Source organism: Molossus molossus, unplaced genomic scaffold, assembly GCF_014108415.1.
Source record: "Molossus molossus isolate mMolMol1 unplaced genomic scaffold, mMolMol1.p scaffold_m16_p_5, whole genome shotgun sequence".
In the NCBI taxonomy this organism is placed as follows: domain Eukaryota; kingdom Metazoa; phylum Chordata; class Mammalia; order Chiroptera; family Molossidae; genus Molossus; species Molossus molossus.
This window is the reverse complement of record NW_023425388.1, coordinates 107,054,737-107,074,845: the sequence shown is the minus strand read 5'-3', so window position 1 is coordinate 107,074,845 and position 20,109 is coordinate 107,054,737. Positions and strand designations below refer to the sequence as shown.

Sequence of the window (20,109 nt, the reverse complement as noted above, 5' to 3'; positions counted from 1 at the left end):
GCTACACAGATTGAACTCTATACTTCTCTAGGGATAAGATGGAAATGGTGCTTCCTTGAGTTCTCCAGTCCACAACCACACAGCCTAGCAACCCATCAAGGGAGAATCACAGCCATCTGGTCTATTTATCTCGAAGGTGCAGCCTAATTAGTGAGTGAACCTAAATTAGAATATAGGTCTTCTTTTTCTCTGCTCAACACCTTCTAAGACCATGTTTTGGTTTTCTGGGGCCAGTGGCAGAGTGGCTTAGCTAGACATAGCAAGCATGCTTTCACTTTAGCATGGAGTTGTCACTGGAAGGTGATAACCAGCTTCTCTCCCTGCTTGTGATACTATTCAGCCAGTAGGTTTCCATTTCTCAGCACCAAAAGGTCTAGGGGGCCAAATGGTTTCCTGGACCTCACAGTCCACCTAAGTGTCAATCAGTGAGTATTTAATTTTAATTTTATTATTTAATTTTTTTATATTTCAATTATAGTTTACATTCAATATTATTTTCAGGTATGCAGCATAGTGGTTAGACAGCTATATAATTTACAAGATAACCTCCTCCAATTATTCTAGTGCCTACCTGCCACTGAAATAATGGTGACTTTAGAACTAGTGGGATAGTATCTCTCCCCAGCCAAGTTAACTTTATAACAATTATGGAGATTAATGTCCATAAAGATGTGTAATCATTTCAAGTGTAAATTAAAGGTAGTAGAGTTTTTAGTGAAGTGAAGCAAAAGGGGAGGGGAGATGTGAATAACTTGTGCAGAGCATTAAAATGTTTATAACCCTTTAGTATACTTACTCTGATCAGTTTTAATGTCATTCTCATTATACAAATGTGAAACTTGAGGTTAATTGAATGAATGTGAAAGGGTTAAAAATTTAGCAACAGCTAAGCCAGGACTTACATGAAGGTGTCTAGCAGCTGAAGCCCATTCTTTTTCAATCACTATGCTAGTTCAGTTTCAACTGGTGATAATCCTACTTTATTTTAAGGTGTGTTGACTCACATACTAGTCCAGTTTGAAAGGCTTCACATGCCATTTAATTATGAAAGCTTACAAGGCCAGAAAATGTGATGCTTCTACATCAGAATAGTTTATAGGAAGAGAGAAATTTCTGCCTCATTCATTAAGTGGGCTAAATAAACAAGAATAATAGAAGGGTCTGAGATAAGCAACATTATACTTAACTTTTTAAATTTTCTTTATAAGATGATTGTGTCTTCCATTGAGTGGATCTTCTCAAGGTGTTGACTTTTATCTCTTCCCTCCTTTTTTGGACACTTTTTAGAACAACAGTTCTCAACCTGTGGGTCACGACCCCTTTGGAAATCGAACTACCCTTTCACAGGGGTCGCCTAAGACCATCGGAAAACACATATTTCTGATGGTCTTAGGAACCAAGACACCGCTCTTCTATCCGTCACCAGGCGGGTCAGCCCACATGCAGATATGCCCACATATGACTACATGGCGTGATGACATTATCGTGCCAACCGCATCACAAACACCCCATACAAATACAGGTGTATGTGACAGGGTTGGTGCCATATGTACTTATGCAGACCAGTCACACATGTGTAGAAAGCAGCTACTCTGTTAAAAGCAGCTACTGTGTTGAAAGCAGCACTATTGAAGGTAAAATGTAAAATCATGTGCTGTAAAATCATCAACTACTGCAAAAAAAAAAAAAAATCTGTACCATGGGAATTTAATCTAGATGATGGGTCTTTTTATTTTTTTATTTATTTTATTTATTTTTATTTTTTTATCTTTATTGTTGAATGTATTACAGATGTTCCTCAATTTTCACTCATTGATCTCCTCTTCCTCTCGCACCGCCCCCCCCCCCCCACCTCCTGCCTTTTCCCACACTGCTGTCTGTGTCCATTGGTTATGTATATAAGTTCTTTGGTTTATTTCTTCCCACCCCCCAAACCCCTTCTCTTTGAAGTTTGTCAGTCGAGCAACCAATTTGTACTTCTTAATCCCTTCACCTTTTTCACCCATTCCCCCAACGCCCCCCCCCCCACATCTGGCAACCAATAAAATGTTCTCTGTATCTATGAGAATGTTTCTGTTCTGCCTGTTCATTTTGTTTGTAGATTCCATTGTCGTTAGATATGTATTCATTGCCATTTTGTTTGTTCATATATTTTATCTTTTTCTTCAAAAAGACCCTTCAACATTTCATATAATAATGGTTTGGTGGTGATGAACTCCTTTAATTTTTTCTTGTCTGGGAAACTCTATATGGCCATCTATTCTAAATGATAGCTTTTCAGGATAGAGTAATTTTGGTTGTAGATTCTTGCTTTTCATCACTCTGAATATTTCTTGCCACTCCCTTCTGGCCTGCAAAGTTTCTTTTGAGAAATTAGCTGACAGTCTTATGGGAACTCCCTTGTAGGTAATCAACTGCTTTTGACTTGCTGCTTTTAAGATTCTCTCTTTGTCTTGAACCTTTTGCATTTTGATGATGATGATGTGTCTTGGTGTGGGCCACTTGGGGTTCATCTTGCTTGGGACTCTCTGTGCTTCCTGGACTTGTATGTCTGTTTCCTTCACCAAGTTAGGAAAGTTTTCTGCCATTATTGTTTCAAACAGGTTTTCAATTTCTTGTTCTCTCTCTTCTCCTTCTGGCACCCCAAGATGCGAATGTTGGCACGCTTGAAGTTGTCCCAGAGGTTCCTTACACTATTCTCATTGTTTTGGATTCTTTTTCTTTTTGCTGTTCTTATTGGGTGTTTTTTGCTTCCTTATATTCCAAATCAATGGTTTGCTTCTTGGCTTTACCTACTCTACTATTGAATCTGTGTAAATTATTCTTTATTTCAGTTAGTGCCTCCTTCATTTCTGACTATGCATTCTTCATTTCTGACTGGTCCTTTTTTATGCTATTGAGACCCTCACTAAGTTCACTGAGGTTCTCACTAAGTTCATTGAGCATCCTTATAAGCAGTATTTTGAAATCAGCATCTGTTAAGTTGCTTATCTCTGTTTCGCTTAGTTCTTTTCTTGGGGTTGTGTCCTGTTCTTTCATTTGGGACCTGTTTCTTTGTCTCTTCCTTTTGGCTGCCTCCCTGTGTTTGTTTCTGTGTATTACTTAATGAGAGGTACAGGGCTAGCTGAGACCAGATGCTGCTTGTTTGAAAGAATTTAGGGACACCTGAAGCAGGATCCAAGTCAGGCCAATCCTATGGTTAAGCAACTGGCAACAGCATGGGTGGGCCTGAAAGTTGGGTGGGGCGAGGCCTCAGGGAATCACCAGGGTGGGGCTACCAGTGTGAGCCAGGTTGCTGGAGTCCCAGATATGGCGGCTGTCTACCACCCCAGGGCAGGGCTTACCAAAAAAAAAAGGCCTCTGACAGCACGTTTGTACCAGAGAAAGCCCCCTCTCCAGCCTTCACTCTAATGCCAAACAGCTCAGTTCTTCCCTGTATGTTTCTCGCGCCCCTCGAGCTGCCCTCCCCCCCAAGCTTAGAGGGAGTGAGTTTGATAAGTCTGTGTGCGGTCCCTGTAAGGAGCTGCCTGGGGCTCCAGCCGCCTCAGCCTCCCTGAGCCTCAGTTCCCACTGGTTTTTCCAGCCAGAAGTTATGGGGACTTCTCTTCCTGGCACTGGAACCCTGAGTGGGATACCTGGTGTGGGACAGGGACCTCTCAGTCCTCAGGAAAGACCTTCCCAGCTGAGGTGTCCTCCTGATTTTTATCCACCACATGTGGGTGTGGGACCAGCCCGCCTGCCTCCTGCTTCCTACCAGTTTCGATGAAGCTGCTTCTTTAATCCCGTAGTTGTAGGTCTTTTATTCAGCTCGGGGTCAGGTGGCTTTGAATGATGGTTGTTCTGTAGTTTAGTTGTATCTTTGATGTGGTTGTGGGAGGACGTGATACCGCATTTACCTATGCTGCCATCCTGACCAGAAGTTGATAGATCTTTTTATATTCAGCTGTGGTTGATGTGAATACTACCCTCTTGTGATAGTAACAGGTATGTACAAAAAACAACACAGAATGGTAAATCATAGGAAACTTTAATGAACTGTATTGAGTAAACTATGCCATGTATCATCTTTAGTATTATTATAGCTATTGTTATATACTATTTTCATTAGCAAAGCATCCCATAACAATGGATTATGTAGAGAAGAATGTTAAGAAAAGAAAATATAGTGAGGATTTTTTACAGTATAGTTTTACCTTAATAATTACAGCAGGAATTGAGAAACCACAATGTGTTATTTGTTGTGAAGTTCTATCAGCCAAATCTATGAAGCCGAACAAACTAAAATGACGTTTTGATAGCAAGTATCTGAGCTTTGCCAGCAAGGATACCAACTATTTTAGAAGCAAAGCTGATGAACTCAAGAAAGCCAGACTTGAAACTGGTGGCAAGTACCACAAACAAAACATAGCAGCCATTAAAGCTTTATATTTGGTAGCACTCAGCATTGCCAGAGCTATAAAACCTCACACCATTGCTAAAGATTTATTGTTGCCAGTAGCCAAAGATATTGTTCGAGTTATGATTGGAGACAAATTTGTTATGAAATTGAGTGCAATTTCCTTATCTAATGACACTGTCCACAGAAGAATGACATGTCTGCTGATATTCTTTTTTTTTTTTTAATCCTCACCCGAGGACATTTCTTCCATATTTTGTTCAGATAGAGTGGGAGGGAGAGAGACAGAGAGAAACATCGATGTGAAAGGGACACATTGAGTGGTTGCCACCCGCACGACCCAACCAGGGCTGGGGACAAACCGCAACTGAGGTACATGCCCTTAGCGGGAACCGAACCGGGGTCTCCAGACCGCAGGCCGACGCTCTAACTGCTGAGCAAAACCGGTCAGGGCTGATATTCTTGATCAGGTTATCCAGGAAATTAAATCTGCTCCACTTCCAATATTTAGTATCCAGCTTGATGAATTTACAGATATTGCAAACTGTTCACAGTTACTGGTCTACGTAAGGTATATTAATGATGGCGACTTTGAAGTTGAGTTTCTTTTTTGCAAACCTCTTGAAACAACAACTACTGCATGTGATGTATTTGACACAGTTCATTTCTGAAAGAGCATAAGATCTCTTGGAAAAAGGTCTGTGGTGTTTGCACAGATAATGCTTTAGCTATACTAGGGTGTTGATCTGGATTTCAATGTTTGGTACTGAATGAGTCACCAAAAGTCGTCGGAACTCACTGTATGATTCATTGGCAAATATTAGCAATGAAGACACTGCCACAAGAGTTATAAGAAATAACAAAAAGGCCCTGGCCGGTTTGGCTCAGCGGTTAGAGCGTCGGCCTGCGGTACAGAGAGACCCGGTTCCCGCTAAGGGCACGTACCTCGGTTGCAGTTTGTCCCCGGCCCTGGTTGGTCGTGCGGGTGGCAGCCACTCGATGTGTCCCTTCATATTGATGTTTCTCTCTCTCTCTCTCTTCCTCTCTTTCCCTCCCGCTCTATCTGAACAAAAAATGGAAAAATGTCCTCGAGTGAGGATAAAAAAATAAAAAAAAATAACAAAAAGCATCATAAGTTCTGTCAATTTTGTAAGGGCGAGCATTTTAAACAGTCGACTGTTTTCGTAACTGTGCAATGAGTTGGGTACACTGAACAATGCTCTGCTCTTTCACACTGAAGTAAAATGGTTGTCAACAGGAAACGTTTTAAAACGTGTTTTAGAGCTTCATGATGAACTCAAAACGTTTTTTTAATCAGAAAGCAATACCGCAGTTCGAAGCACTTTTCAGCAATAAAAGTGAACTGCAGAAAATAGCTTACTTGGTTGACGTCTTTGCCATCTTGAATGAGTTAAATTTACCACTGCCAGGAACAGATGCAACATGCCTCGATTTGTCTGAAAAGATCTGATTATTCCAAATGAAACTTCAGCTTTGGCAAAAAAAAATTGGATGAAAATAAAATTTATGTGTTGCCTACCTTATCTGCTTTCTTTGAGGAACATGGCATTGAACCAGACAAAAGAATTATGATGATAGTTTCTGTGAAATAACACTTACATATGCTTGCAGATGAAATTTCATCTACCTGACATCCCATTTGCACTTACCAGAAGCCCATTCACAGTCAAAGTTGAAGATGTTCCTGAGACAGCGCAAGAGGAGTATTGAACTTATTAACAGCAATGCAGCGAGAACTGATTTCTCTACAATGCCAGTTACAATATCCTAGATCAAGTGTTTGCAGTCATATCCTGTTCTGTCTGAGACTGTGTTGTGCCTTCTTCTTCCATTTCCAACAACATATCTTTATGAAACAGGGTTTTCCAGCTTGTTAGTATCAAGTCTAAATACAGAAGTAGACTTGTTGTGGAAGATGATCTTCATTGTGCTCTTGCAAAGACTGCCCTAAGAATTTCTGATCTTGTGAGAAAGAAGCAATCTCAACCTTCGCACTGACCAACCTTCGCACTGATGTTGGCTTTTTATGCATACTGTCGCAAAATGTAGCAATGTAGTTTACTGTTGTTATATTAAGAATGTCACCCATGGTGCACCATGCTTCAAGACAAAATTTTATTTATTTGTAACTAGAAATAAATATTTCACAATATATAATTACATATTATTTTTGTGATTAATTACTATGCTTTAATTCTGTTCAATTTGTAACAATGGAAATACATCCTGCATATCAGATATTTACATATCAGATATTTACAAAAATAATTTTATGGTTGGGGGTCACCACAACATGAGGAACTGTATTAAAGGGTCGCGGCATTAGGAAGGTTGAGAACCACTGCTCTAGAAGGTCATGAGCCTAGAATTTTTATTTAGAATTTCAAATACATCAGATATATATATATATACATATTCAATGGAACTTTTAACACATTTTTTTCATATGTGTGTGGTAAACTTTTGTGAGAAATGAATGATAAATAAATGTTTGTTTAAATATAAAACAGTGATAAATATGTTTTATCCCACAGCCCTAATTGCATCTGATACCTAAAAATTAGTTTAGACCTATAGATAGATCCAGGATGCATTAGTAAGGCAAAGGTTCAAGAAAGGACCAGGATGGTATTAATCCCCCCTCCAATCAGAAGTAGTAGTAGTTATTTATTATTCACATTCTACTTTTTTTTTTCCTAATTACTTCTTAAATTAAAATGCTAAAAAACTACAATATTTTGTTGAGGCATCTCTAGTGTGGCTTAATATTGTATTGTTGATAAACTCTGAAGATTGGTAAAAAGTATTATTCAAATAGTAAAGATGCTTGCTATTCACCCAGTTTTATTTATCTCTAAATTTGTTTTGACAAGGTTAAGCTAAAACTGTACAGGCTTATGTTTATGATGGAATAATAATGCAAACATATGATCTAATGAACAATACAGTAAGAATTGATTAATAGAATAATAGTTTCTTTCTTAAATTTCAGGAGTTGACCCTGCTGGGCCAAGCTTCTCCGGAAAACCATCAAATGGCAGATTACATCACACCGATGCAAAGTTTGTGGACGTCATCCACTCTGATACCAATGGTAATAACAGTGCAGGATTTATCGCTCAGTTATTTGAAAATGAAAAGAAAGGGATGTAGACACTTGGAAAGGAGAACATAAGAGGAGAAAGAGTAGGGGATAAAGTGATAATAAATATCACTTTAGTGATAGTATAGTGATTGTATTTCCCACAAGCACTATTTTTTAGAGTTAGTGAACTCCTGCGGTATCAAACGGCAATCTTTGCCTTCAGCTTTTCTTCCTTAGGTTTCAAGAACTATCATGTCATCCAAAAGAGTTGAAATTTATAAAAACAATACTTTATCCTGTTCACTCTATTTACAGTTTTATTGATTTGATCACAATTTTCCCCTTGCTTCAAGTATTTAGGTTAGCATTCTCTCCGTTCATTTTCTTGGTGTGATGTATGTCAACTAGACCTGAGCACAGCAATTCAGGCACAGATAGAGAATAACTTTCTCTAAAAGTAGGAAAATAATTTTTTTGTTGTTTTTAATTATCTTTCTGAAAATGACTTATAGATTATTTTGATAGTTTTGGCCAGAGAACATTAGACAGACCCTTTCAAGGAATAATTGAGATTACCCTGACCCCCTTTGACACTGATTATAATAATATTTATTGAATGTTTTCTATACATCAGACAATGTTTTAAGTGCTTTATGTTAAATAATTATGAAATGCTAAGCCCCTATGAGATAAGTAAACCTTATCCATGTTTTACCATTGTGGAAGCTAGGGTTAAGGTCATAAGGCCATAAGTGGCAGAGGCAGAATTTGAAATCAAACCTTTTGATTACAGTCTACACTTCACCAGTATGTTGCTCTGGTTAAGATGTGGTTGCGGGCCTGGGGAGGGTATGGTGTTCAGAGAGACAGGAGGAAGCAACACTCAGATGGCCCCTATTTCCCTGTTTCCTCAGGTTCCTTTTCCTTTGGTTCAGGTAATTTACTTTCACATTCCTCTGAATTTACCTTGTGGAGATCCATACCAGTGATTTTGTGAGGAACATAAATCCATAAATGCCATAGATGACAATTTTTCAATGTCTATGTCATATGCCAGAGCCTATGATAGAAATAATTCTTCTCTTTATTTGGAATCTAAGTTCATCTACAGTGCCCAAAGTTTCATAGTCCTAGTATGATAATCCCAGCATCTCAAGTGTCTGTTTTCTCTAGCCCTCTATATCAGCTTGACATTCCCACACACAGCACACCTGCTGCCCAGTTACTCTCAAGTTCTTGGTCTGAACTCTTCCTTCTGAAATCCCAGTTTCTCTTCTGCTTATGACCTTTCGAATTAGCTCTTTATACTTTGAATTAGTTTTGTTTGCATTTTTAGTTTTCCTAATAAATTCATTTGGATTGTTTTATACAGTCATTTCTCGGTATCCATAGGGGACTGGTTCCAGGACCCCCTGAGATACCAGAATCTGCAGCTCTTCAAGTCCCTTATGTAAAATGGTGCAGTATATATAACCTACACAAACCCTCCCACATCCTCTCAATCATCTCTACATCGCTTCTAATACCTAATATAATGTAAGTGCTATGTAAAAAATTGTGATGCTGTATTGGTTAGAGAATAATGATAAGAAAAAATGTCTGTACCAGTTCAGTACAGATGCAATCATCATAGGCCTAACTACACAGCACATGCCAGCAACAACGTAACATGTTTTTTAACATTTTTGATCTGTAGTTGGTTGAATCTGTGGATGTGAAACCCACAAATATGGTGGGCCAACTGTACTCTTGATATCTTTTGATGACAGCCTGTCAGATCTAAGTTGCCGCTAGGTACCACAGAGTTGGCATCTTTGATTGATCTTTTTTATGACAATCATAAATGAGGAACAGAGATTTTTGATACTACATATTCACCTGACAATGTAAATTGAACCCAAGACCCTTAGGGCCAACGCTCTAACCTCTGAGCCAAACTGGCCAGGGCTAAGTTAATATATATATATATATTATATAATATAATATATTATATATATATATATATATATATATAATCCTCACCCAAGGACATTTTTTTTTCCATTTTTGGTTCAGATAGAGTGGGAGAGAGAGAAAGGAAGAGAGAGAGAGAGAGAAACATTGACGTGAGAGGGACACATCGTGTGGCCACCACCCGCACAACCAACCAGGGCCGGGGACAAACCACAACCGAGGTACGCGCCCTAAGCGGGAACCAAACCCAGATCTCTCTGGACCACAGGCCGACGCTCTAACCACTGAGCCAAACCAGCCAGGGCTAAGTTAATATATTTTGATGTGGGTGTCAAGTGGCTAAGTGGCTGCTGGCTTTATAATAATAAAACCTAGCATCATGATTTATGTCTTTTTCTTTATTTATGGTTTACATTTACAATAAAAAGAATTAAGAACCCACATCTGCTCTCCCCACCCTTCTTGCAACCAAGGGAATGAATGACTTAAGCAGACCAAGCTGCCCTGCCCCCTCCACCTGACAAAAGGGAAATAACATGCCTGAATCAGCTGCTTACAAGGTAATAATATACACTTTTGCTTCTCCATGATTCCTGAGCAGTCTTCTTGGTTTGATTCTACTTCATTGGCAGATTGGAGAAAATGATGCCTCTAAACCTGGAAACCTTAGTCTTGGAACTTCATCTTGAGTTCAGATATGAGGAAATTCTAAGGATCTCAACAATTATTGGACTTTTTTTTTTTTTTTTTGCATATTCAGGAGATTGTTCATCCTTGCTTAAATTCCACAAGCTAAGTGGGTGATGGTATATAAAGAGGGATTAATTATCATACCCTTTCCATTGTCACAAATCACACATCTGCTTCACTGAATTCTATGGGTTCTACTGAAGCCATTTACAGCATGCTTTCTCTTTCCTTATGTGCTGATTTCCCTTCCCTTAATGTACACGCCCAGTGATGCCCAGTGTTCACATGCCCTGGGGACACCTCACTAGCTGTTCACTTGGTCTGTGACATACTAGAATTAAATCTAGGTGTTGCATCATTTTTTTTTAATCTTCAAGAATTTTATTGCCATTAATAACCTGTAAAAACATTTTTCAAAATTTATTTTTAGATTGCAGTATCTCCCAATAAATGTTTCACTGTAATCATCACTTTATAAATGTTTAGAATTCCCTGAGAAATGATGTAAAGCTTACAGTCTTTTGCAAGTTTGTTATGAAATGAGCCTCTCTTGGGCAGGTGTGTGGCAGCTGTGCTTGATCTAATGCTGTGTCCCCTCAGGAATGGTGTCCTTTTCATTTTCTAGTCATCTTAATCCTTAATGTTGATCTAAGTATTTATCTTTGTTATGCTAAATGTATTATTATCTCTCTCAAGAGTTCATGATGTTGTAGGATATTTTTCTGTCTAAAGCCAAAGCTTGCAATCTTATTTGGTAGCAAGATTTTATATCTAATCATAGTCCTGAATATTCTTTCATTCTTATAGCTCCCCTGTGTTATAGACCCTATATTGGTAATGGTCCCAGAATTTGCAATTTTCCTAGTACCCCAAGGATCTACAGATGTACAGAAGTCCTTAAATCACAGCTACTGTTTCATGTCACCCTGGCCCAACTTGTTCCAGCTGAAACAGCATATTTAGATGTTCTCCAGTTTGTGAATCTAGCACTTAGTCCTAGGCATTATGATCCAGAATGGGAGCAAGTCATCCCACTCGCCTGAGAGGTCCTGTGTGACTAGTCTTTATTTCTTCCATTGCTCCCTCTTACACGTTCCGCTCTTGCTAACCTGGCTTCTTGGAGCATCTCTGGCATGCCCACACAGGTACGTGCTTGGCTCACTGCCTCACACACATCCGCCATGTCTTTGCTCAACTCTCTCCTCCTCAGTGGGAGATTATCTAACTGAATTACTGAATTAATTCAAAGTGCAAACTACAACCTTCACTAGTCACTTACTGTTCCCCTATTCTATTAAATTTTCCTAGAGCACTTATCTGACATACTGTATTTTCACTTGTTTATTATGTCTTACTTCCATTGGAATGTAATTTCCATGACAATTTTTGCTGCACTTATTTTTTTCACTTATATTCATAACACAAAGAACTATGATGAGCCCGTAGTAAACTGGTAAATGTGTCAAATTAATGAACCATACTTTTCATGAGGAATTAATTTAAAGAATTAGCACCAGAAAAACTCATCTTTTTAAAAATTGCATTTATTTCATTTTCAACTAAAAAATTGAAAGTCTCTTTCAATAGATTTTATATGAGATTTTATTTTATACAAATGTTGCTGATCTGATTATATGCACTTTGTGATTCTTGGGTACTTTTTTTTCTCAGGTTTGGGCATTAAAGAACCCTTGGGACATAGAGATTATTACCCAAATGGAGGAAAAAAGCAACCTGGTTGTCCTAAATCAATATTTGCAGATATACCAGTGATATTTTCAAATAAATTACATATGATTCAAAATGAAAGAAAATCAATATACTTTTCCCCCTCTTAATCTCTGGGGAAGATTTTGATAACAATTGCCTGTGTATCAGGAGTTACAGGTGAAAAATGGTTTGATTTTATCCTTCTTAGTTGATAAGGATTAGCAGTAGACATTCCATATGGCCATGGATGAGATCTAGTACATTGCAGTTTCAGCAGTTTTAGTTCATAATTTTAACATTAGGAAGTTTTAAGTCACCGAAGGAGCACATGTGGCCAAATATCATATAACACAAGTCTGGTCTCATGATTTAATCTTTACTGTCAGCATAGTATTACAGAAACACAGATTTATAAACTCTTTTTTTTTTATTGAGTTGAGAGAGAGAGGAAGGAAGAGGATCAGAGAGATAGAAACATCGATGAGAGAGAACATTGATGGGTGGCCTCCTGCATGCCCCCACTAGGGATTTGGCCTGAAACCTGGGCACTTGCTCTGATTGGGAATCAAACCAGCGACCACTTGGTGCATGGGTCAATGCTCAACCACTGAGCCACACCAGCTGGGCCAGATTTATAAATTCTTGCACTTGGTTGTTCTGTACATAAATAGCCAAGCAAGTGCTCCAGGTGTGGAATTTGGCTAACTTCAGAGCCTTAGAGAGAAATGTTCTGAGTTGTACAGTGGCAATTGGTCAAGAAACACATTGCTAAATGCCGCTGCAGCTACAGAAGTCTGGTCAAAGAGATAAGGATGTGAGAAGTTGGAAAAGGAAAGGGACGTGATAAAATTGTCTTTTAAAATCTTCACCTGAGGATATGTTTTTCTAGAGAGAGGATGAGAATAAGAGAGAGAGAAACATCAACGTGAGAGAAACATTGATTGGTTGCCTCCCATACACACCCTGACCTGGGATTGAGCCTGCAGCCTTTTGGTATACAGAATGATGCTCCAACCAACTCAGTCACCTGGCTAGGGCATGGGACATGATGACGTTTTAATATCACCTGATTTCATAGTCATCTCTGGGATTGAGGAGAAATGTTAAGATGTGAAGTTAGAAAAGAGAGATGTTTGTACTAGTTATTAAGTATGGTAGCACCATGTTTACAAAGTTTGCTAAATTATTTAAATTGAACATTTTTTTGCTGTGTTAATTATGACGTTAGAAAAATTTCTTATAAATATCATGTAAAAGGCATACTAAATTTAAATTTTTATTGGTATGATTTATTTAGTTGCTCTAGATAACACTGCATTGTAGTCAACACTTGAATATTCCTAACATACAGTATTGAGTAGAACTTAATCTTTATTTTTTTCTAACTTGCTTGAACTTAGTTTAATGCATCTACAATTTTTTTTTGCTTGATTTTTAACATGTAAGGAATTCAGTTTATTAAATTCAGCCACCAGAGACCAGTTTTCCTGTTCATGGCAGCTATGGAAACCAACTGCAATTTTATTTTATTTCCTTGTCATTCATACAAAGATTACAAAACCGGTTCATGTGTGGAGTGTGACAACTTTAAGAAAAAGTCTTGTCCCAGGCTAGGTAAGAGAAATTGTTATAATTACTATAATTTTTTGTGGGAAATGAGTAAAGTAATTGTGTTAGTATCTTCTGCTGAAAGCTTTCCTATTTATTTGTATGTCAGCATTTTATGGAAAAATTATCTGTGGAACCACCAGAAAAAAAAATTGTTCACATTTTACTAAATATTTTAAGATGTTTAATGAGGAGACCTTGATCAACTGTCTTCCTATGCTCGATATAGTGGGATAATTTGGTGGTTTCATGATGATCCTTGTTCTTGATATACTGAAGAATCTCGTCATCTATTTGTCATCCATCTGTATTTCCACCAGAGAAAGGGACCTGTGCATTCTTAGTGGCACAGCGGTAGTTTTTCTTTAGTGTTAGGAGCAAGTGAAGAGGTGTGAATCATAATTATAATTAGCTTTTCATTTGCTATTAGCAGGTAGACATGACTTATCTGTGGTTCACACCTTCTAAATCCATAAAGCTTGGTTAAGGATTTTTTCTGAGCACTGAAGCCTGCCAGTGGGAATTTAGTGAAAGAAGATTCCACAAAGAAAAGAATGCGATAGCTGGAAAGAATCTCAAACGCCGTTTGTTCAGGGTTTTCTAAAGAGAATAGCAGAGCCCAAGCATGTCTTGAGCATGTCAACATCTGATCAGTATCGTGTCAAGGGCTGCAAATGTTTCCCAAGACAAGGGGCTCATGGAGTGGGCAGCAGTGGCAAAGGCTGATTAAACAGCCACGGGCAGTTCTCCTCCGCAGGAGGTTTACACTAAGGCACAGAATTGCTAAGCAGAGGCAGGAAATAAGCAGGCTTTGCCAGACTTATTTTCTCATAGACGGGGTCAGTCCAAACTGATTTTGTAGAGTCAGTTTTCTTCAGACCTTATGTGTTGCTTTTCTGGTCCCATTGCTTCTCCTGTAAGTAAGAGAATTGGACCTCCTGTGAACATATGGATTGCTTCTGGGCACAAGAGAAAAGTAGCGTTAAACCTCCGAATTCCCAGTTAAGTATCCTTTCTACTATACTCAGATCTCAAATTTGGAGGTAGTAATGTAGAAACACACAAATACATGAAGTGGGAAGCATCTTATGTTTGCATACGTACATATTCTTTATGTACATATAATGTATGTATCTAAAATGTATATCAAATGTAATATACAGTATAGATGGATGCTAGCTATACTATGTATTGTATATAATGTATACATGTACACACTATATTTATATGAATGTATACATAGAAGGATTGGGGGTTGTACTCATAGAGCTAAATTTAGTGTTCAAGTTTTATTTAATCACTTTATTCTGCTGAATATATTAAAAAGAGTTACAAGTAAAATTCTGAACTTGTAATACAATAATAAAATTGTCTACAGATGGACTCTAGACATATGGAATATTCTAAGTTCTGATAATATTTCTAGGCAGTGGATTTATTTGTAAATCTTCAATTTAAGACATTATTGTAATTAAATAAAATGTGAAATTATTTGAAAAATTTTAAGTCATAAAAATCCATTTTAAGTTATACTACTACTGCCCTGGCCTGTTTGGCTCAGCAGTTGAGCGTCGGCCTGCGGACCAGGGAGTCCCGGGTTCGGTTCCTGCTAGGGGCGCATACCACACACACACACACAAAAGTTATACTACTACTACTGCTCATTATTATTATACATTGATGTTTTAGTTCCTTTATGAGTTTGAAATTTTTGGATGCTATTTGATGGAAGTCTAATTCTAACATTCCAATTTGTTCAGGTAGAGTGGGAGGGAGAGAGAGGAACAGAGAGAGAGAGAGAGAAACATCGACCTGAAAGGGACACATCGAGTGGCTGCCACTCGCATGACCGACCAGGGCCGGGGAAAAACTGCAACCGAGGTACCTGCCCTTAGCGGGAACTGAACCCGGGTCTCTCAGGACCGCAGGCCGACGCTCTAACCGCTGAGCCAAACAGGCCAGGGCATAGTAAGTTAACATTTTAAACAAACAAATGATTGGTTTTATGTATGAATTTATATTTTATTCAAAATGTTATTTCTTCCCAGTCAAATTTCATCATATACTTTCAAGGAGCTTTAAATTTTGTTAGATTCAGTTGTACACATTTAAATAAGGACTTGGTTTTTTAGCTAAAATGAACATATGCTTTGGGTAATATTTTCCCAAAGAAACAATCAAGGTCCTTGTTTTTTCCCTAAAATTTGCATGACTATTCTTCCCATTTTTAGAGTTATGTCAGCATATAACAGGTTCCAGAGCTTAAGACATCTATCTTCACTTTTCCACACTTTTGAGAACCTAAACTAAACTATCTAAATTTTAAAAAGTGCAAATAAATAATAATTTTCCCAACAAGAGGAAAAAATGTGAAGAACAAGAGAGAATCTTTTAGAACTTAATTAAATAATAAGATTTATGAGGTGGTAAATGAGAAAGCAAAATTTTTCTGTTTAGAGATGAAAGGGTCAAAGTGATTTATAATTAAAGGTAAATGTTATTGTATGAAGAATCTTGTGAGAAAAGTTTCCAGTTACAATCATTGACCTTGGTTATTGGGGGGCAAAAATTTTAAATAGATTCTCATATTTAAAACTATGTTTAGGTCAGTTGTTGTCAATGTTTTGCAGTCATCGTTTCTATTAATTATAAGATATTGTAGTTCTTTAAACATTAGTGATCTTTCCTATTACCCAGAATTGGGCCTGTGCATTCTTTTTTTTTTCCAAATCTTTATTGTTGAATGTAGAATGTATTACAGTTGTTCCACATTTTTCCCCCATTGACCCCCTCCTCCCCACTCCTGTCCCCCTCCCACCTTTTCCCACACTATTGTCTATGTTCATTGGTTATGCATATAAGTTCTTTGGTTTATTTCTTCCCACCCCCCCAACCCCTTTCCCTTTGAGGTTTGTCAGTCTAGCAATGAATTTGTGCTTCTTAATCCCTTCACCTTTTTCACCCATTCCCCCAACCCCCCTCCCAACTGGCAACCAACAAAATGTTCCCTGTATCTATGAGAATGTTTCTGTTCTACCTGTTCATTTTGTTTGTAGATTCCATTGTTGATAGATATGTATTCATTGCCATTTTGTTTGTTCATATATTTTATCTTTTTCTTCAAAAAGACCCTTCATCATTTCATATAATAACGGTTTGGTGGTGATGAACTCCTTTAACTTTTTCTTGTCTGGGAAAGTTTTTATATGCCCATCGATTCTAAATGACAGCTTTGCAGGATAGAGTAATCTTGGTTGTAGGTTCTTGCTTTTCATCACTCTGAATATTTCTTGCCACTCCCTTCTGGCCTGCAAAGTTTCTTTTGAGAAATCAGCTGACAGCCTAATGGGAACTCCCTTGTAGGTAACTAGCTGCCTTTCTCTTGCTGCTTTTAAGATTTTCTCTGTGTCTTGAACCTTTTGCATTTTGATGATGATGTGTCTTGGTGTGGGCCTCTTGGGGTTCATCTTGTTTGGGACTCTCTGTGCTTCCTGGACTTGTATGTCTGTTTCCTTCACCAAGTTAGGAAAGTTTTCTGCCATTATTGTTTCAAACAGGTTTTCGATTTCTTGTTCTCTCTCTTCTCCTTCTGTCACCCCCAAGATGCGAATGTTGGCACCTGCTGACTCCCTGAGGCCCCGCCCCACCCCACCCAACTTTCAAGCCCACCCAAACTGTTGCCACTTGCTTAACCATAGGATTGGCCAGTCTTGGATCCTGCTTCAGGTTTTTCCTAAATTCTTTCAAACGAGCAGCTTCTGGTCTCAGCTAGCCCCATACCTCTCATTAAGTAATACACTGAAACAAACACAGGGAGTCAGCCTAAATGAGGAGACAAAGAAACAGGTCCCAAATGAAAGAACAGAACACAACCCCAATAAAAGAACTAAGCGAAATGGAGATAAGCAACCTAACAGATACTGAGTTCAAAATACTGCTTATAAGGATGCTCAATGAACTTAGTGAGAACCTCAGTGAACTTAGGGAGGGCCTCAAGAGCTTAAAAAAGGACCAGTTAAAAATCATGGATACACAGTCAGAATTGAAGGAGGCATTAACTGAAATAAAGAATAATTTACACAGCTTCAATAATAGAGTATGTAAATCCAAGGAGCAAACCATCAATTTGGAATATAAGGAAGCAAAAAATGCCCAATCAGAACAGCAAAAAGAAAAAATAATCCAAAAAAACGAGGATAGTGTAAGGAGCCTCTGAGGCCTGTGAATTCTTAAATTAAATTTTCATCAAGTTAATTTTAGATTTACATGTAGATTAAAAAATAGTATAGAGAGATCCTATGTACACTTTATCCAGTTTTCCTCAATGATAAAATTTCACAACAGTATAAAATATATCACTACCAAGATATTGACATTGATACAATCTATACATCTTCTTCATATTTCCCAGCAGACGTGTGCTTGTGTATGTGTGTTCAGTTCTGCACAATTTAATCACACATATAGGGCTATGTATCTGTCACTGCAGTGACAGATTTTAAACAGTTTTATCACAAGTATCCCTGGGGTGGCACTTTTATAATGACATACACCACCCTCCTTTCATCCTGCTGTTTTTATTCTCTGTTATCCATTAATACATTCCTAAAATTTTATTTTGAAAATGTTACAGAAAGGTAATAATTTATTTAATTGGCCTTATTTCTTTTTAACTCAGCATAATTCTCTGGAGGTTTATTCTTGTACCATGTATCAATAATTCATTCATTTTTATTGCTGACTAGTATCCCATGGTATGTATGTACTGTAGTTTGCTTAATAATTTATCCATTGCAGAACATTAGAAAGTTTTTAGATTTGGACTATCATTAATATAGTTGCTGTGGATATTTCTATATAAGTTTTTGTGTGAATTTAAGTTTTTTGTTTTTTTTCTATCCTCACCCGAGGACATCCTCCCATTTTTTGTTCAGATACAGTGGGAGGGAGAGAGAGAAACATCAACGTGAAAGGGACACATTGAGTGGTTGCCACCAGCATGACCCAACCAGGGCCGGGGACAAACTGCAACCAAGGTACGTGCCCTTAGTGGGAACCAAACCCGGGTCATTCTGGACCGCAGGCCAATGCTCTAACTGCTGAGCCAAACTGGCTGGTGCTTAATTTAAGTTTTTATTTATCTATTTTAAAGACATAGGAGTGCAATTGCTGGGTCAGAACTTAATTGGAGATTTAACCTCATAAGAAATTGACCAAGTGTTTTCAGATTGGCAGAACCATTTTACATTCCTCTTAGCAAAGTGATCCAATTCTTCTGATTTCTTACTAGTGTTTTTGGTTTTGTTATTGTTTTAAAAATATCATTCTGATAACATGGTGATACCTTATTGTGGTTTTAATTTTTGTTGCCTTGACGACTTATGATACTGTATATCTTTTCTATATATTCTCTTTGATACAATGTGTGTTTGTGTCTTTTGCTCATTTTCCAATTGGATTTTTTTAAACTGTTGAGTTTTGAGGGTTCTTTTTGATAGCAGCCATGGTTGGATATTTGGTTTGCAAATATTTTTTATTTTCTCCTTGTCTGTAACTTGATTGTTTTTTTCATTTTGTTCACAAGGACTTTTGCAAGATCAAAAGTATTTATTCTTGATGATATCTAATTTATCATTTTTTCAATTAATGGAACATGCTTTTGATGTCTAAGAACTCTTTGCTGAGCCCTAGGTCCTGAAGATTTTCTTCTGCATTTTTTTCTAAAAGTTTTATTTGTTACATTTAAATATGCAATCCATTTTAGTTTAGATTTTATATAATACATGAGGTTTAGGTTGAAGTTCACTTTTTTCGGGCCTATCAGTGCTCGTTTCTTCCAGTATTATTTGTTCAAAGGGCTATCCTTACTTTATTGAAGTGCTTTTGCACCTTTATAAAAAAATAAGTTAAGCATATTTGTTTAGGTCTATTTATATTGGGTCTATATTATGCTCTTTGTTCTGTTGCATTGGTTTATATGTTTATCCTTTTCCCAAGAGCACACTGTATTAATTACTAGGGCTATGTAGTAAGCCTTATTATCAAGTAGAATGATTATTTCTTCTTTAATTGTCTTTGTCATGATTATTTTAGATATTCCAAGGTATGTGCCTTTCAATATATGTTTAAAAGATATTGTCTATGTCTACAGAAACTTAACTTGGATTTTGGTAGGAATTACATTAAGCCTAAAGATCAATTTGGAGAAAACTGACATCTTTACCATTAGTCTTCTGATTTATAAATATGTGATGTCTCTCCATTTGCCTTGAATCTTTGATTTCTTTCATCAACATTTTGTAATTTTCAGAGTACATATTCTGTGCATTTTTTTTTCCCTAGCGGGAACAAAACCCAGGACTCTGTGGTCCGCAGGCCGATGCTCCAACCGCTGAGCCAAACCAGCCAGGGCTATTCTGTGCATCTTTTGTTACAAGTATACCTAAGTCATTTTTTGAGTGATAGTAAATGATATTTAACAATTTTGATACCTTCATGTTTATCATTAGGATAAAGAAATGGGACTGGAATGTTCTATATATGTCAATAAGGTATTGTTGGTTGGTCTCCAACATTATCAACTCAAAGTAAAAAAAATCTCATCTAATCTCATCAGATAAAATATTCCAAATCATGTAATTTAATT

At 37.4% G+C, this 20,109-nt stretch overlaps 1 protein-coding gene across 1 annotated transcript in view; it reads left to right on the top strand.

Annotated features, from left to right (window-relative positions):
- The window catches only part of LIPI (lipase I), a 51,491-nt gene that overhangs the window by 8,475 nt on the left and 22,907 nt on the right, over positions 1-20,109 (top strand). The window contains 3 exon segments of the mRNA XM_036242528.1: positions 7,410-7,511; positions 11,817-11,914; positions 13,310-13,469. Of these exon segments, the coding sequence (XP_036098421.1) occupies positions 7,410-7,511; positions 11,817-11,914; positions 13,310-13,469 (360 nt within the window).